The sequence below is a fragment of the Sinocyclocheilus grahami genome, unplaced genomic scaffold (assembly GCF_001515645.1).
Source record: "Sinocyclocheilus grahami isolate Dianchi unplaced genomic scaffold, SAMN03320097.WGS_v1.1 scaffold65.1, whole genome shotgun sequence".
Lineage (NCBI taxonomy): Eukaryota > Metazoa > Chordata > Actinopteri > Cypriniformes > Cyprinidae > Sinocyclocheilus > Sinocyclocheilus grahami.
The window spans coordinates 1,236,065-1,249,831 of record NW_015505244.1 but is presented as its reverse complement, the minus strand read 5'-3'; the positions used below and the strand labels follow the sequence as shown (position 1 = coordinate 1,249,831).

Genomic DNA, 13,767 nt, shown 5'->3' with positions numbered 1-13,767 from the left:
ATATCCGTTTCGTCATGCCTAGAGCTGATCTGTGCTGGTTGCTGAGGGAATACATCAACTTTCACCGTGGACGAAGTGGAATCCAGCCCGGGGTCCGTCACATGTGGTTGCCGCTCCTTTGTCGAATCCGCCGGGCGCGCCGTTCTCGACCCCGCCGCCTCTACTTACTCTAGTCCGGCCTCAGCTCACGCTAAGCTGCTGTGTTTTTCGTTGTGAAAGCGAAACTACTTTGTTTGGTCTTCCAAAAGAGGACACGACTACAAATCAGTGGTTAAGTTGTATTTACAACACTGTTCCAGAACAGTTTAACCCAAATATCCAGATGTGTGCAGCACATTTTATGGAGGACTGTTTACTGATCCTGGGAGAGTAACGTTAGACTACAATGCCGGCAGTTCTGACTCATGTAAGTACGTTTTCATTTAAAGGATTTGCCACTGATGATTCAAACGCGAGTTTTGGGCAGTAGAGTAGCACTTGTTGTTTGTCATTTCTCCAATCACAAATGCAGACACGTAAAACGCGTAAAAAGAGAGCGTCATTATAATCAGTAATTATGTCCCCACTGGATGCAACAAATGCCTCGTTTGTAATGGGTTTTAATGTTTTTGTCTCGTCGCTCCGGCCGGACACGGCATCAACAGTATGTGAGGGGTGTAACATTTCCGTCTCACGCTAGAGGTATTCGGCCAATCACAATGCATTGGATAGCTGGCCAGTCACAGCACACCTTGCTTTTTCAAACCGATGAGCTTTGTAAAAATCGACGTGTTTCAAAAAGGCGGGGCATAGAGGAGAAACAATAATGTACAGTATGTGGAAAATAATTTGTTTTTTTAACTTTAAACCGCATAAACACATTTCATTACACCAAATACACAAAATAATGTCCTTTTTAGCAGCATCATATGACCCCTTTAAGTTAACTGGTCTAAATCTGAAGCTCTTCCTTTGACAGCTTATTGCCCTGTGTCATTTTTCCAGCTGGCTCCCTTTCAGTGGCTCAAACAAGATATAAGATACCTTGTTATTCTCTTTCCTGAAAAACTTAAAGATTTAGTAAGAGTGAATTTAGAACCAGTACTACAAAAAATTTTAAACGATGTAGGGAGGTGGTCGTCACTAAATTTGTCTCTTTGGGGTAAGGTGAATGTTCTCAAAATGAACTGCCTTCCAATAATTAATTATCTACTTCAGTCAATCCCAGCAGAGATTCCTTTGCAATGTTTTAAACAGTTTGATAAGTTAACCAAGTCATTACTTTGGAATAATAAGTCCCCACGGTTGTATATGAGTAAGTTGCAACAACCGGTTGACAAAGGAGGATTGGGGCTTCCCAAACATTTGTTTTATTATTACGCCCTCAGCCTGAGACATTTGGCTCATTGGTCCCTCCCCCCTGAGAGGTCCCCACCTTGGTTTAATGTTGAACAAGCAATCCATTAATCCTTAACTAACCTACAAGCTTTTACTACAGATGTAGGAGGTTAAAAGAAGGAACAGATGTTTCTTTTTTTCAGTTACCAGACATAGTAGAGACTTTAACATTAATTGCTAGTTTAGACCCTTCATATTTGACTTTAGAAAAATGTGACACTTAATTTTTTTCTATTTTGTAACTGTTAATATATACAGTAGATATTAACTTTTTTCAACATCAAGATGTTTTTTTAGAACTCTTTTTTTATGTAGTTTCTCAATATGATAAACGTCTCGGTTACGTATGTAACCCTCGTTCCCTGAAGGACGGAACGGAGACGTCATGTTGGTGACCAACGAATTGGGATCTCTCTTAGAGAGATCAATCCACTTCGAGTGTAAACTAAACGAGCCAATGCACATTGGCATGCGATAATTGCATCCAGCTGCCGCTGATCACAGCGTGAGCATAAAAAGGCAGCCGGTGCAATGCATACCAGGTTTTCGCTGAGGAGCCGAGCCGGTGACCCGCCCGCTCAGTGGTGGTACAGCAGCCGGGTTACATACGTAACCGAGACATTCCCGTTCAGTCGGTCACTCTCGACGTTACGTCGGTGACCGGCGAATTGGGATCCCTACCAAAGCGCCATGGATGCTGCCACTTCCAGTGTCCTGTGTGAGCCGCCTGCGCCCCTTTTTGGTGTAGGCCGGGGCTCGCAACAAGAAGACCAGTCACCGTTGTCATAGCACTACCCACTCAGTGAGATTGGATAACACTGGGAAAACGTACCCGTTCCACTTGGAACAGGAACGTTGCGGAAGCCCCATCCTTCCCAAAGGAGGTTTCGGAAGCACTTACACATATGAACAACCATTTAGGTGCATATGGAAGATTAGAGGTGATTATAACCCTCTTTGAAATGGCAGAAGTCTGCCGGGGAAACACAGGCTCTAATGCTATACCGTGGATTTTACACATATGGGATCCACTTAGGTCTCTACATATGGAACCGAGCCCTCTACTGGTTCTCACGGATTCATAGAGTGAGGGCCTGGCGCCGGACGTTCCGCCATGTCTGGCTGCCGAGGGGATGGAGGAGCTCGACAGCATCTACAGTACGGACACTCTGGAGCAGTTTTAGTAAGCCGACTCTAAACCAGGGCCTCTCAGAGCCGCTACCCGTTTGAGGTGAGAACACAGGAGGATACCGGCTCCACACGAAGTCTATAGAATCTAGCGAACATGTTGGGGGTCGCCCAGCCCGCAGCTCTACAAATATCTGTCAGCGAGGCGCCACGAGCCAGCGCCCAAGAGGATGCAACACTTCTAGTAGAGTGAGCTCGCAACCTGAGCGGGCAGGGCACACCCTGTGCCTGATAAGCCAGGGTGATGGCATCCACAATCCAGTGGGCCATCCTCTGCTTAGAGATGGCCTTCCCCTTCTGCCTGCTCTGAGAGCTGGTCTGAGGTCCTAAAGCTTTGTGTCCGGTCTACGAACCATCTCAAGGCTCGGACGGGGCAAAGCAAAGCTATGGTTGGATCTGCCTCCTCCGGCGGCAGCACTTGCAGGTTCACTACCTGATCCCTGAAGGAGGTAGTAGGAACCTTGGGCACATAGCTGGGCCGGGGCCTCAGGATTACCTGGGAGTCAGCCGGCCCAAACTCTAGGCACGAATCGTCGACAGAAAATGTGTGCAGGTCCTCTACCCTCTTGATGGAGGCCAGTGCAAGCAGGAGCAGAGTTTTCATTGAAATAAACTTTAGCTCTACTTACTGCAAAGGCTCAAATGGTCCTTGCTGTAGTGCTTTGAGCACTAGAGACAGGTCCCAAGAGGGTATAGAGGGGGGCCCGGGAGGATTTAACCTTCTCGCCCCCCTAAGAAACCTGATGAGCAGGTCATGCATCCCTACTGACTTCCCTTCCACGGGGTCATGGTTAGAAGCAATCGCAGCGACATAGACTTTAAGGGTGGAGGGAGACAGCCTTCGCTCCAACCCTTGCTGCAAAAAGGAAAGCACGACCCTGATCGGGGCATTTCCGGGGGTCTTCTCGGTGAGAAGAACACCACTCGATGAACATGTTCCACTTCAAGGCGTAAGCGTGTCTCTTAGATGGTGCTCTCGCCGAAGTGATGGTCCAGGGACCAGACATGAAGTTTCCAGATGTCTGGACGTGGGTGCCACAGGGTGCCCTGTCTCTGAGTCAGTAGCTCCTTCCTCAGAGGAATCTGCCAGGGAGGGGCTGTCACGAGGAGCATTAGTTCGGGGAACCAGGTCCGAGTGGGCCAATACCGCGCCACCAGCAGGACCTGCTCCTTGTCCTTCCTGAACTTGCACAGCATCTGTGCGAGAAGGCTCACTGGGGTAAACGCATACTTGCGCAGGCCCTGCGGCCAGCTGTGTGCCAGTGAATCCGTGCCGAGTGTTCCCTCGGTCAGGCAGTAGAACAACTGGCAGTGAGAGGTTTCTGGAGAGGCCAACAGGTCTACCTAAGCGGCTTCGAAACATCTCCAAATCAGCTGGACTGTCTGGGGATGGAGTCTCCATTCTCCTAGGAGCGTAGCTCGTGACAGCTCAGAACCTTCCGACTCCAAAGGAGGAGGTGGCGGGCGAGTTACGACATGCGACGGGAGCGCAGACCACCTTTTCGGTTGATGTACGCAACGGTCACCGTGTTGTCCGTTCGGAGCAGCATGTGCTTGCCTCGTAAGCGCCCTTTGAGACTGTTCAATGCAAGGCGCACCGCTAACAACTCTAGGCAATTGATATGCCAGTGCAGTGCCCGTTGTACGTGTAAACCACAGCATGCCTGGAGACCTGTTCTAGGGGCACTCCTGCCCGAAGAAACGCAAGGTCTGACCACGGGGTGAAGGTTTGGCGACAGGCCAGTGTAACTTGAACCCGGTGAGTGCTGCACTGCCACGCCCACCTCAGGACTTGGCCAAGAAGCCAGTGCTGAAGCGGTCATATATGAAGCAGCCCCAGTGGTGTAACTGCTGCTGCAGCTACCATATGCCCCAGGAGCCTCTGAAATTGTTTCAGTGGGACCGCTGTTCTACCTTTGAATGAATTCAAGCAGTTCAGCACCGACCACGCACGTTCCTCTGTGAGGCGTGCTGTCTGTTCGACTGAATCCAACTCCATACCGATAAAAGAGATCCTCTGCGTAGAGGAGAGTTTGCTCTTTTCCCAGTTGACCCGAAGACCCAACTGGCGGAGGTGCCGGAGCACCAGGTCCCTGTGCTCGCATAACTGATCCCGAGACTGTGCTGTGCCAATCGTCGAGATAGTTGAGGATGCAATCACCCTGCTTTCTGAGGGGAATAAGAGCCCCCTCCGCAACTTTCGTAGAGACAGGTCGAGACAGGGACAGCCTGAAGGGCAGGACCTTGTACTGATATGCACGTCCTTTTAACGCGAACCGCAGAAATGGTCTGTGGCGCGGAAGGATCGACACATGAAAGTACGCATCCTTCAGGTCGATCGCTGCAAACCAATCTCGGGGCCGGATGTACCCGAAGATGTGTTTCTGCATCAACAGAGGCTGATGGCCCGCAGAAGTCAGCGAGACGGGCTGGGTAGCGGTAGCTATGCACCCAGATACCGTGCAAGTGGGACCAGCGTAACCCCCACCGTACCCGCAGTGGGGCAGCGAGGTGGATTGCAGGGATCCAATTCGGGTGGCTCGTGGGCAGACCGAAGAGGGGTCTGAGTGTGCGATGACCATCGTGACCATCACCCGGCGCCAGGTAACGACCGTATCCAGAAACGCACGGGTGAAACGGCAACTTTAAAAAGACGATCCGTCGTCTTTACAAAGACGCACCCGTGTAATCTCTTTTAGAGAAATAGGCTCTTTCAGGGAAATGCTCTTTTAGGTGCTGAGACGCACAGGGGAAATGGCCGCTTGCAGCATGACAGGGGGTAGTGCAGCCTGAAATGCGCAACCCACTCAACACAGGAATACGACCACCGCTGAAGCACTGTCCACCAACACAAGAAGCTCCCTAGAACGCGCTAGACTTGTCACACACGAAGCAGTTTGGTAGGAGCAGAACGATGTTGTCACTCGGCTCCAAAGCAAAAAGCTGGTATGCGTTGCACCGGCTGCCTTTTTATGCTCACGCTGTGATCAGCGGCAGCTGGATGCAATTATTGCATGCCAATGTGCATTGGCTCGTTTAGTTTACACTCGAAGTGGATTGGCCTCTCTACGTGAGATCCCAATGCGTCGGTCACCGATGTGACGTCGAGAGTGACCGACTGAAAGGGAACTACAAAGTACATTTTAAAACTGCAATTTAAAATGTGTGTTTGTGTGTGTGTGTGTGTGTGTATAAACTTTTTTCATTTTTTATTTCAAAAGTTTTAAATGTTCTTGACAAATTAATTTAATTTAACATATTTTGTGTAGTTTCACAATATGCTAAACTACAAAATACATTTTAAAATGTTATGTTTAAAATTGATGAAGAGGTTGATGCAAAATTCATGAAGAGGATAGTCACACCACAAGACCATTTCCACCTTTACTTGATATTGGCTCAGAAATTAAAATACAATTTGACCAGATAATTAAATGACCATGCTGCTGACAAAATCAGTGTCCATCTACATTTTGAAAATATGAAAGAAAATATTTTTTCTTCGAGGAGTAAAATTACATAAAATGACAACTGTTCATCTGCACTTTAACTTGAAAAGCAATGAAACAAAAGTCCCAATGTAACTTGATAGTTCTGTTTGCTTTAACTGCAGTCATAATAATTAGAAGAAATAGTTCACTGGCTGCACATTACTGCTGCCGAAGTACTGTTAAGTATTCCCAAATAGTCATGAAATAGTCACATCACCTTTAAGTTGTAAAGGAATCTGTGTTCCTCAGCCAACTCTGTAACACTAGACAGTTTTAGGGAACATCTGTTTGCCAATTTGCCATTTGTTACTTTCTCACTATGTGCAGAATCTGCTGCTGCTGCTGTCTGCACTTATCTGGCTCAGGAACGAGCGTAGCAGGTTCGCCCCAGAGGTCAGCAGATGTTCCGATAAGTCAGCTGAGGCACAGGACTTCATTATTCAGCTCAGCTGTGTGTGTGTATCAGCACTGCGTGCTGTGTTTAGTAATATTAGTTGAGGATTTGAGCTGGATCAAAGCATGCACAGACCTACTGTCTTATTATTTTGATACTGACAAACTAAGTAGTTAATATGTAAGGGATAAAATGCATCTAGGTGGCCATTATCACAAAATAAACTGATCAGGTCTTGTACCAACATCAAGGGGTTTATTTTGCAATAATGACCTGCTGACTATATTTTATCTTGCAAATTTTACATTGACTTTCTGAATAAATGAAAAATGGGCATAAAATGTTATTTTGTGTTGAATTATTTTATTACATGATAAGAAACAACAGAATTATATAAGAAGAATGAAACTAGCAAAATGATGTAGGAAATTGGTCCGTTATGCTTTTTAGTCACCATTATATTAAACTGCACAATGCCAAGTTTGACCAATCAGAATCAAGGCGTCCATAGAGGAGAGTAATAAGCATTTTTAATTGCTTTCACTAATCTAATAATGACTAATTAGTGATCAATAATTTGATTGTCTAATAGTAACACAAATATGGACCAAATTATCCTCAATGAAAACAGCATGCATTTTTTATGTTAAGAACCTTGACAACCTTGTGAAAGTAAAGACATGTTTTATTTACAGAGATTGAATGCATATAAAAAGTCTAGAGACATTTATTTAGTTATTAATTCAATTTAATTTAATTTCTAATATTGCAATACTTTTTTCCTGGTGTGCTTCTCATTTGCACGAGAAGCTGTGTAGTTGATGTTCTGTCGCCAAGGTCTAGGTCTAAGTCACCGCATGGTCATTGTTCAAGGAACAAGCCCTCGCCCTTCTGTCGCTTTCTCTCAAATGCCACTGAAAATCACGGCTGACATTGAATAAATAGATCAATACCACCCATAAAGACTTTTAAGATTCTTAGAAAGAATATACTCTTTTATCAAAGCTAAAAGAGAAGTGTTGACTGCAGAGACACCTTCACAGACTGACTTCTTTAGTGTTAATAAGGTCTGTCTCAATTCCTGGAAAAAAACATCTTAAACTAGGTAAACAAGTGGTTTTATGGTCTCCAAAGCTGGTTTTGTTAAATGGTTTTTGAGCTTTGAGACCTGCTGGCCAACCAACTAAACTAGCCAAACTCTTGTTTGGCAGGCTGGGAGACCAGCTAGATCATCTTAAACCAGTGTAGGCTAGACATATCCAATGAGAGGCTGATTATGCACTGATATTTTTGGAAATGAGCTGCTTGAGAAAAACATGTGTAAAAACACAAGGCTTGGACCAGCTAATGACCAGCTTAGACCCGCTATCATATTCCAAAACACAGCAATCCAGCCTAAGCTGGATTTTGCAGCAGCGAATCCACTTACATAGTTGAACTCTCGCAAATAATTTGAGCATAAACACAAATATGTGAAGCTGAGCGTTTGCTCTTCGCCAGGAATGCATCAGCGATCACCCCCATGCCTGACCCACTGCTTTATTGGGTCGTTTTCACATGCAATGGACCCTGCACCTGATGAATATGCCAATCCAGAGTAATGAGGAATGCACCTCCATTATCTGGTGTAACTCTGAGAGGAAATATTTGCAGAAATTTGGCAGATTTATAATCAGACGAATAGCACACTGTTATTGTAATTTAGGCAAATCATTGTAAACAACCTCTAAATGGCTTCTTTGTCCTCAGATGGAGAGGCCCATAGAAACCTATCTAATGTAAACCAGCATTTTATTATTTGTTTCCAGGAAACAAATGATGTTACCAACCTTGACTAGCACATTTAAGACTAGGAAGGCACTTATTAACCAAAGGTAACTACATTTACAGTGTTGTTCTAAGGTTTTTTTTTGTGTGTATTCTTCTCTTCCACTATTTTTACAGTGTTTTAAGCCACATGAGGTCAGATGATGCAATAAAAAGTGTGATGGAATCTTCTGCTGGTGGGGATTATAGGGGCACGCATGACTGATGATGGCAGTGAAGCAGCCTCTCACTGAGCTGACCCTATTATCCATGCACCAAAGTACCGGAGAGTGACAGCTGAAACTGAGTAAAAATAGCGCCTATATTTTCAGCTTTCTGCTGCTCCTAAATATTTATCATAAAATGCAGCTCCATCATTTGGATGTTATTGACAGTGTCACAGAGCAGGCAGACTTCATTACAGGGATTCTCTTCAAGATATTTTGAAACAATGGTTTACTTTTTGTGGATTTTCACTTAAACTGTTTGTGATATGGTCAGTTGAATTAATCTAGATTTGAAAGAGCCCTGAAATCAACATTGACTCTTTTGTTTTTCCCCTTTCCTTTCCAATTTAAAGATTTTATACTTTTGATACTTTTTAAATGCTTATATATATATATATATATATATATATATATATATATATATATATATATATATATATATATATATATATATATATATATAAAACCTATATTTAAAATGAAAGTAATCATATAGTGAAATAAGCTATATTTATGTATTTATTGTAAATATATAATTAATTTTCGTTATTTATTGTTTGAAATGTATTTTTATGACTGTCCTAAAGAATCTTTTTATGCTGCTCCATCTCTAGTCAAGTTGTCATTTTGTCAAAATATGCAAAATGTGTGAAAATTATATTTGATACACAAAAAGTGAAATTAGCCTTAGCAAGATGAAGGAATTGGCCAATTTATTCCAAAAATTTTAAAAACACAATGTCAATTACTGAATGCTGTTTAAAATCTGAAATTCGCTTTTGCGCCATTATCTCCTTGTATTAAAATTAATCTTGTTCGCATTCTGTACAGTTCATGCCTGATACCACGATAGTCCATATTTGACCCAAAGTTGGGTTGAAACAACCCAGCATTTTTTAGAGTGTATAATCATTATGAATAAGAAAGGCTTCATCCATCCAATGATTTGAATATATGTAAAAATAAAAAAAGCACTGTTTTCAAAGGCTGATTACCATCATCCTCATCAATGAGATGTATCATGCACAAGCGTTCTGACAAAATACTGATTCATCAGACTAGCTGATTATTTTGGATTTTCAGCAAAGGGTCGAGGGACCATTGCCCTGCACAGATATCTACAATTATCTGGAAGCTCCTTTGAGGTATGAAGTAGGCTATCCTCCACTGACTCATTCTTTAGGTTTACGAGGTGAACTGGCAATCAGGCATGAAAGGCAATTTTTTTTGAAGTGGAAGGCAGCTGTAAAAGTCAGACCCCCATCATGGACAAAGAATGGGATGAATGAAAGGATCTGTTGTGCCCACAAGCATTTCATGCAACTGTTTGAAGTGAAAGCCCTGTAGTGTCCATGTGTATTGTTCTAAGATAGACTTGAGAGTTTTAAAAAAAACTCTATTTACTTGCATTTTCCAGTGTCTTTTGATGTGATATAACTAGGCTTTTCGTATCTCAAATGTCTGTTTGGATTGGGATGGACCATCGAGGCCAGGCCAGAAACCTATATCAGCTATATCTGTAAACTACAAGTTAGGAATAGCTCTCTAGCAACCACCCAAAACAACTTAATTCCATAACAACCCTTGAAGACACCCTATCAACCACCCAAAATACCCTAGCAAGTATTTTGGTTAATTTACAGCAGTTCAAAAGTCAGTACAATTCTTTTAAAGAGTCTCTTGTTTATTGGATCAAGACTACAGTAAAAAAATTTATGCGGTGAAATATTACAGTTTAAAATAACACCTTTTTTTCTATTTAAATATATTTTAAAAAGTAATTTATTCCCGATGCTGAATTTTCAGCAGCCATTACTCCAGTCTTTGGTGTCACATGATCTTTCAAAAATCTTTCTTATATGCTGATTTGCTGCTCAAGAAACATTTATCCATGTTGAAAACCGTTGTGCTGCTGTGACTTCTTTCAGGATTCTTTGATGACCAGAAAATTCAAAAGAACATTTGTCTTGTAACATTATTAATGTTTTTTCTGTTACGTTTGATACATTTATTTATTTGCATCCTCACTGAATAAAAGGATTAATTTCTTAAAAATAAAAAAGTCTTACTAAACCCAAACTGTCACATAGCTGCATGGGGACACAAAGGCTGAGGATCCAAGTGCAGTAGTTTATTAAAGGGTAATCCACAATCATAGTTGAAGTAACAGGCAAAGGTCATGACACTATGAGACAAACCAAAAGCAAGAACAAAGCAAAAAACACTGGAAAGCAAAGGAAACCAGGCTGAAGTATAAAAAAACAGAAAACCAGAATACCAGGGCTAAGAGATGCAGCATGACAAATTCAAGACTTCACAAAGAGTGACTGAAAACACCAAGCTTGTATAGGCAGAGGTAATGAGCAACAGGTGAAAATAATCAGGCATGATGAGTCTGGGCAATGGGTTATGGGAAATGTAGTCCAGGACAGAGTGGCAAAGGTATGGGATGGAGTGCCCTCTGGTGGCTATCAAGGGCACACCAGCTGGTGATTGTGACACAAATGTTTAAACCAGTGGTTCTCAACCCGTGGCTCACATGTGGCCCGTCACGAATTCAAATGTGGCCCACCATGCTGAACACAATTTTTTAAAATTACTTTCAGTTTTACAATTCTTTTTAGTTTTCACATTAATTAAAAAAATTACTAAATAAATATAAGCTATAGCCTAATATTTTTATGTAAAATAATTTTGTTTTTCGTATATTATTTTCAGACATGAGCAGTACTCACATAGCCTAAATAACGTTACGCATTTAAAGTAACGACCAAGTGGCCAGCGGCAGACAGTGAGCATATGCTTTATCAATTTAGCCTTCTCAAATCATCACGACTTGACTAAAATAAAATCTATAGATATAAAACAGTTCAAGCATATAACAATGTTTAAACGTTAAACCTAGATAAATGTGTGTTGTATCCAATAGTTTGCGCAGAGAGTGGAAGCTGAAGCGTATTTTGCAGGACAGAGACGCCAGCGCAATCACTTGCATTTTTTTTCAGTGGATACACCGTCATTTTTGTGCATAAAGGTAATAGTAATACATCATTTGTAACTGTAAAGGGTCTACTTTTATTTGTGTGCACTCACAATATCAACAAAACGTTGAAAAAAACGCTTTCTGCCGTCTCTTCTTCAACAGGAGCGCTTCACAAAAATGAACCGAAACCCAGCGAATACATGCCTCACAGACATGATGAATATATCTATAGAAAGCTTTAAATTACTACTTAACGATATAAAACAAATCAAAAACAAAAACTCTTTCATTATGATCATAATCCGTAAAAATGCACTACTCTCTAAAGGCGTGTCTAATGAAGAGATGGCGAGTCAGGATCGACAACTTCATCCTTTCGACACCGACTCAGAAAACACTAGTTTATTAGTAAATAATTCAAATATCTCTGTACTGTTTCCCCCTGACGTATGGTAATTACTTTTGCCGATGCTTTGCGGCAAACTTAAGCCTATTGCGTGCATTTGAACGCAGAACTCTTCAGCTGCGCTGACGGCACGCACCATGCTGCTGCTGCTGGACACTAAACTATGGCGTTCGGACGGGATCTTTAATATGACGCTGCAACATGCAGTCGTCTCAATGAACGTTTCACTTTTTTTGCTTTAATCCATTCATTTTAAGACGCAGACGAGGCGTAGACGTGACGTAGACGTCACGCAGACGTCACGTAAATCACGTGTGGCAGTGAAGTATGAGCCAGAAGTCACGCATGATTCACGTGTAGCAGTGAAGGTTTTTTTTTTATTTCGCGAACACGTATCATAACACGCTGCTCACACAGCTCAGTGCAGTGTGTCAGCCAATGCACAAATTACTTGCCCTTCATTCATTCCTCTCTTATAACGTGACGTCTGCGTCTGTTTTTTTTATTGCAGTTTTAAGTGCGTCTGTCTTTTTCCTGGCTAACTTATACAATATACATTAATTAATGTGCATATCAAATATAAATATATTAATATAATAATAATAAAATAATTTAGACATATTTTTAGACATGTTTTCATTACACTCTTTGTAAAAGTATAAAGATAACATAAAAAAAGTATAAAAAGTCTATAACATATAAATAACAAATGTCTCTTAAAGGAATCCTTTAGTGAAGTTTGTGTTGCTTATAGGTATACTCATGTCATTTAGTTTTATGAAATCCTTTTTGAATTTTTTTTACATTTGGGGGTTATTGTGTTTTTATCTTTTAAATTTTTAATGTAGCCTACAGCACATCAGTGATGGCCAACCCGTCGATCGCAATCATCTGCTAGATCTGAGACTGTTGCTGTAAAATAATAATAAAATTATAGAAAAATACATTATGCCTGATTTTAGTTCAGATTTCCAAGCGCCTGTCTTCTTTGCTTTATTTTACGTTTGAAACATAATATTTGGATTCTTTGAAGAATAAAAGAACAGCACTTATTTTATTATTCATTTATTTTTTTCCTTTCTTTTTTGAAAGAAAATGAATACTTTTATTCTGCAATAATGTTAAATTGATAAGATTTTTATATTTTGAATAGTAATCTGCCAGGAATCATCAATCAATCCTGTAAAAATATCACAGAAAAATATTAAGCAGCACAATTGTTTCTGACGTTGACAATACATTGAAGGATCATGTGACACACGAGACTGGAGTAATGATGCTGAAAATTCAGCTTTGCATCACAGGAATAAATTTTAACTATATTAAAATAGAAAACCATTATTTTAAATTGTAATGATATTTCACAATATTAACAATATTATGATTCACCTATTTTTGTCGTGTCCTCGTTATCATTGAGAAAACCTATTTCTAATATAAGCTTATTTTAAGTGTCATGATCAGTGAATTATGTGTACCAAACAAGCAAAGAAGAATAAATATATAGGGGTGTGCGATATAGACAAAAATTATATCTCGATATTTTCTGGGATTTTAGCCATAACGATAATCAGACTATATTTTTCTGAGCGTGTTGCGCTGCACGACTGCCGTGGACAGCTGACTCCTTAAGTTTTTTTATATTCTTCATATTCTGCGTGGTCAGTTCACAGCAGTGATAGAAATTAATATTTTCCAACAAAAGTTATTTTGACCCTTTATGGGCATTTTTACTTTTTTCTAGAAGTGTGCATTACCTTTTGTGTCAAATTCTTATTTAATCAATAAAGTGAATTAGAATAATAAGACATTTGGGGCTGTTACCAAACCAATAAAATCATTATAAACAAAATTCATATTTGCAATGCAGAGGAAACACAGAAGCTGCATCTGAA

At 41.1% G+C, this 13,767-nt stretch overlaps 1 protein-coding gene across 1 annotated transcript in view; it reads left to right on the top strand.

Moving 5' to 3' along the window:
• The first annotated feature begins 4,967 nt into the window (after positions 1 to 4,967).
• LOC107584993 (vasoactive intestinal polypeptide receptor-like) overlaps positions 4,968 to 13,767 on the top strand; it is a 60,512-nt gene continuing 51,712 nt past the window's right edge. The window contains exons 1-2 of the mRNA XM_016271796.1: positions 4,968 to 5,126; positions 6,384 to 6,507. Of these exons, the coding sequence (XP_016127282.1) occupies positions 4,968 to 5,126; positions 6,384 to 6,507 (283 nt within the window). The remainder of the gene's footprint in view (positions 5,127 to 6,383; positions 6,508 to 13,767) is intronic.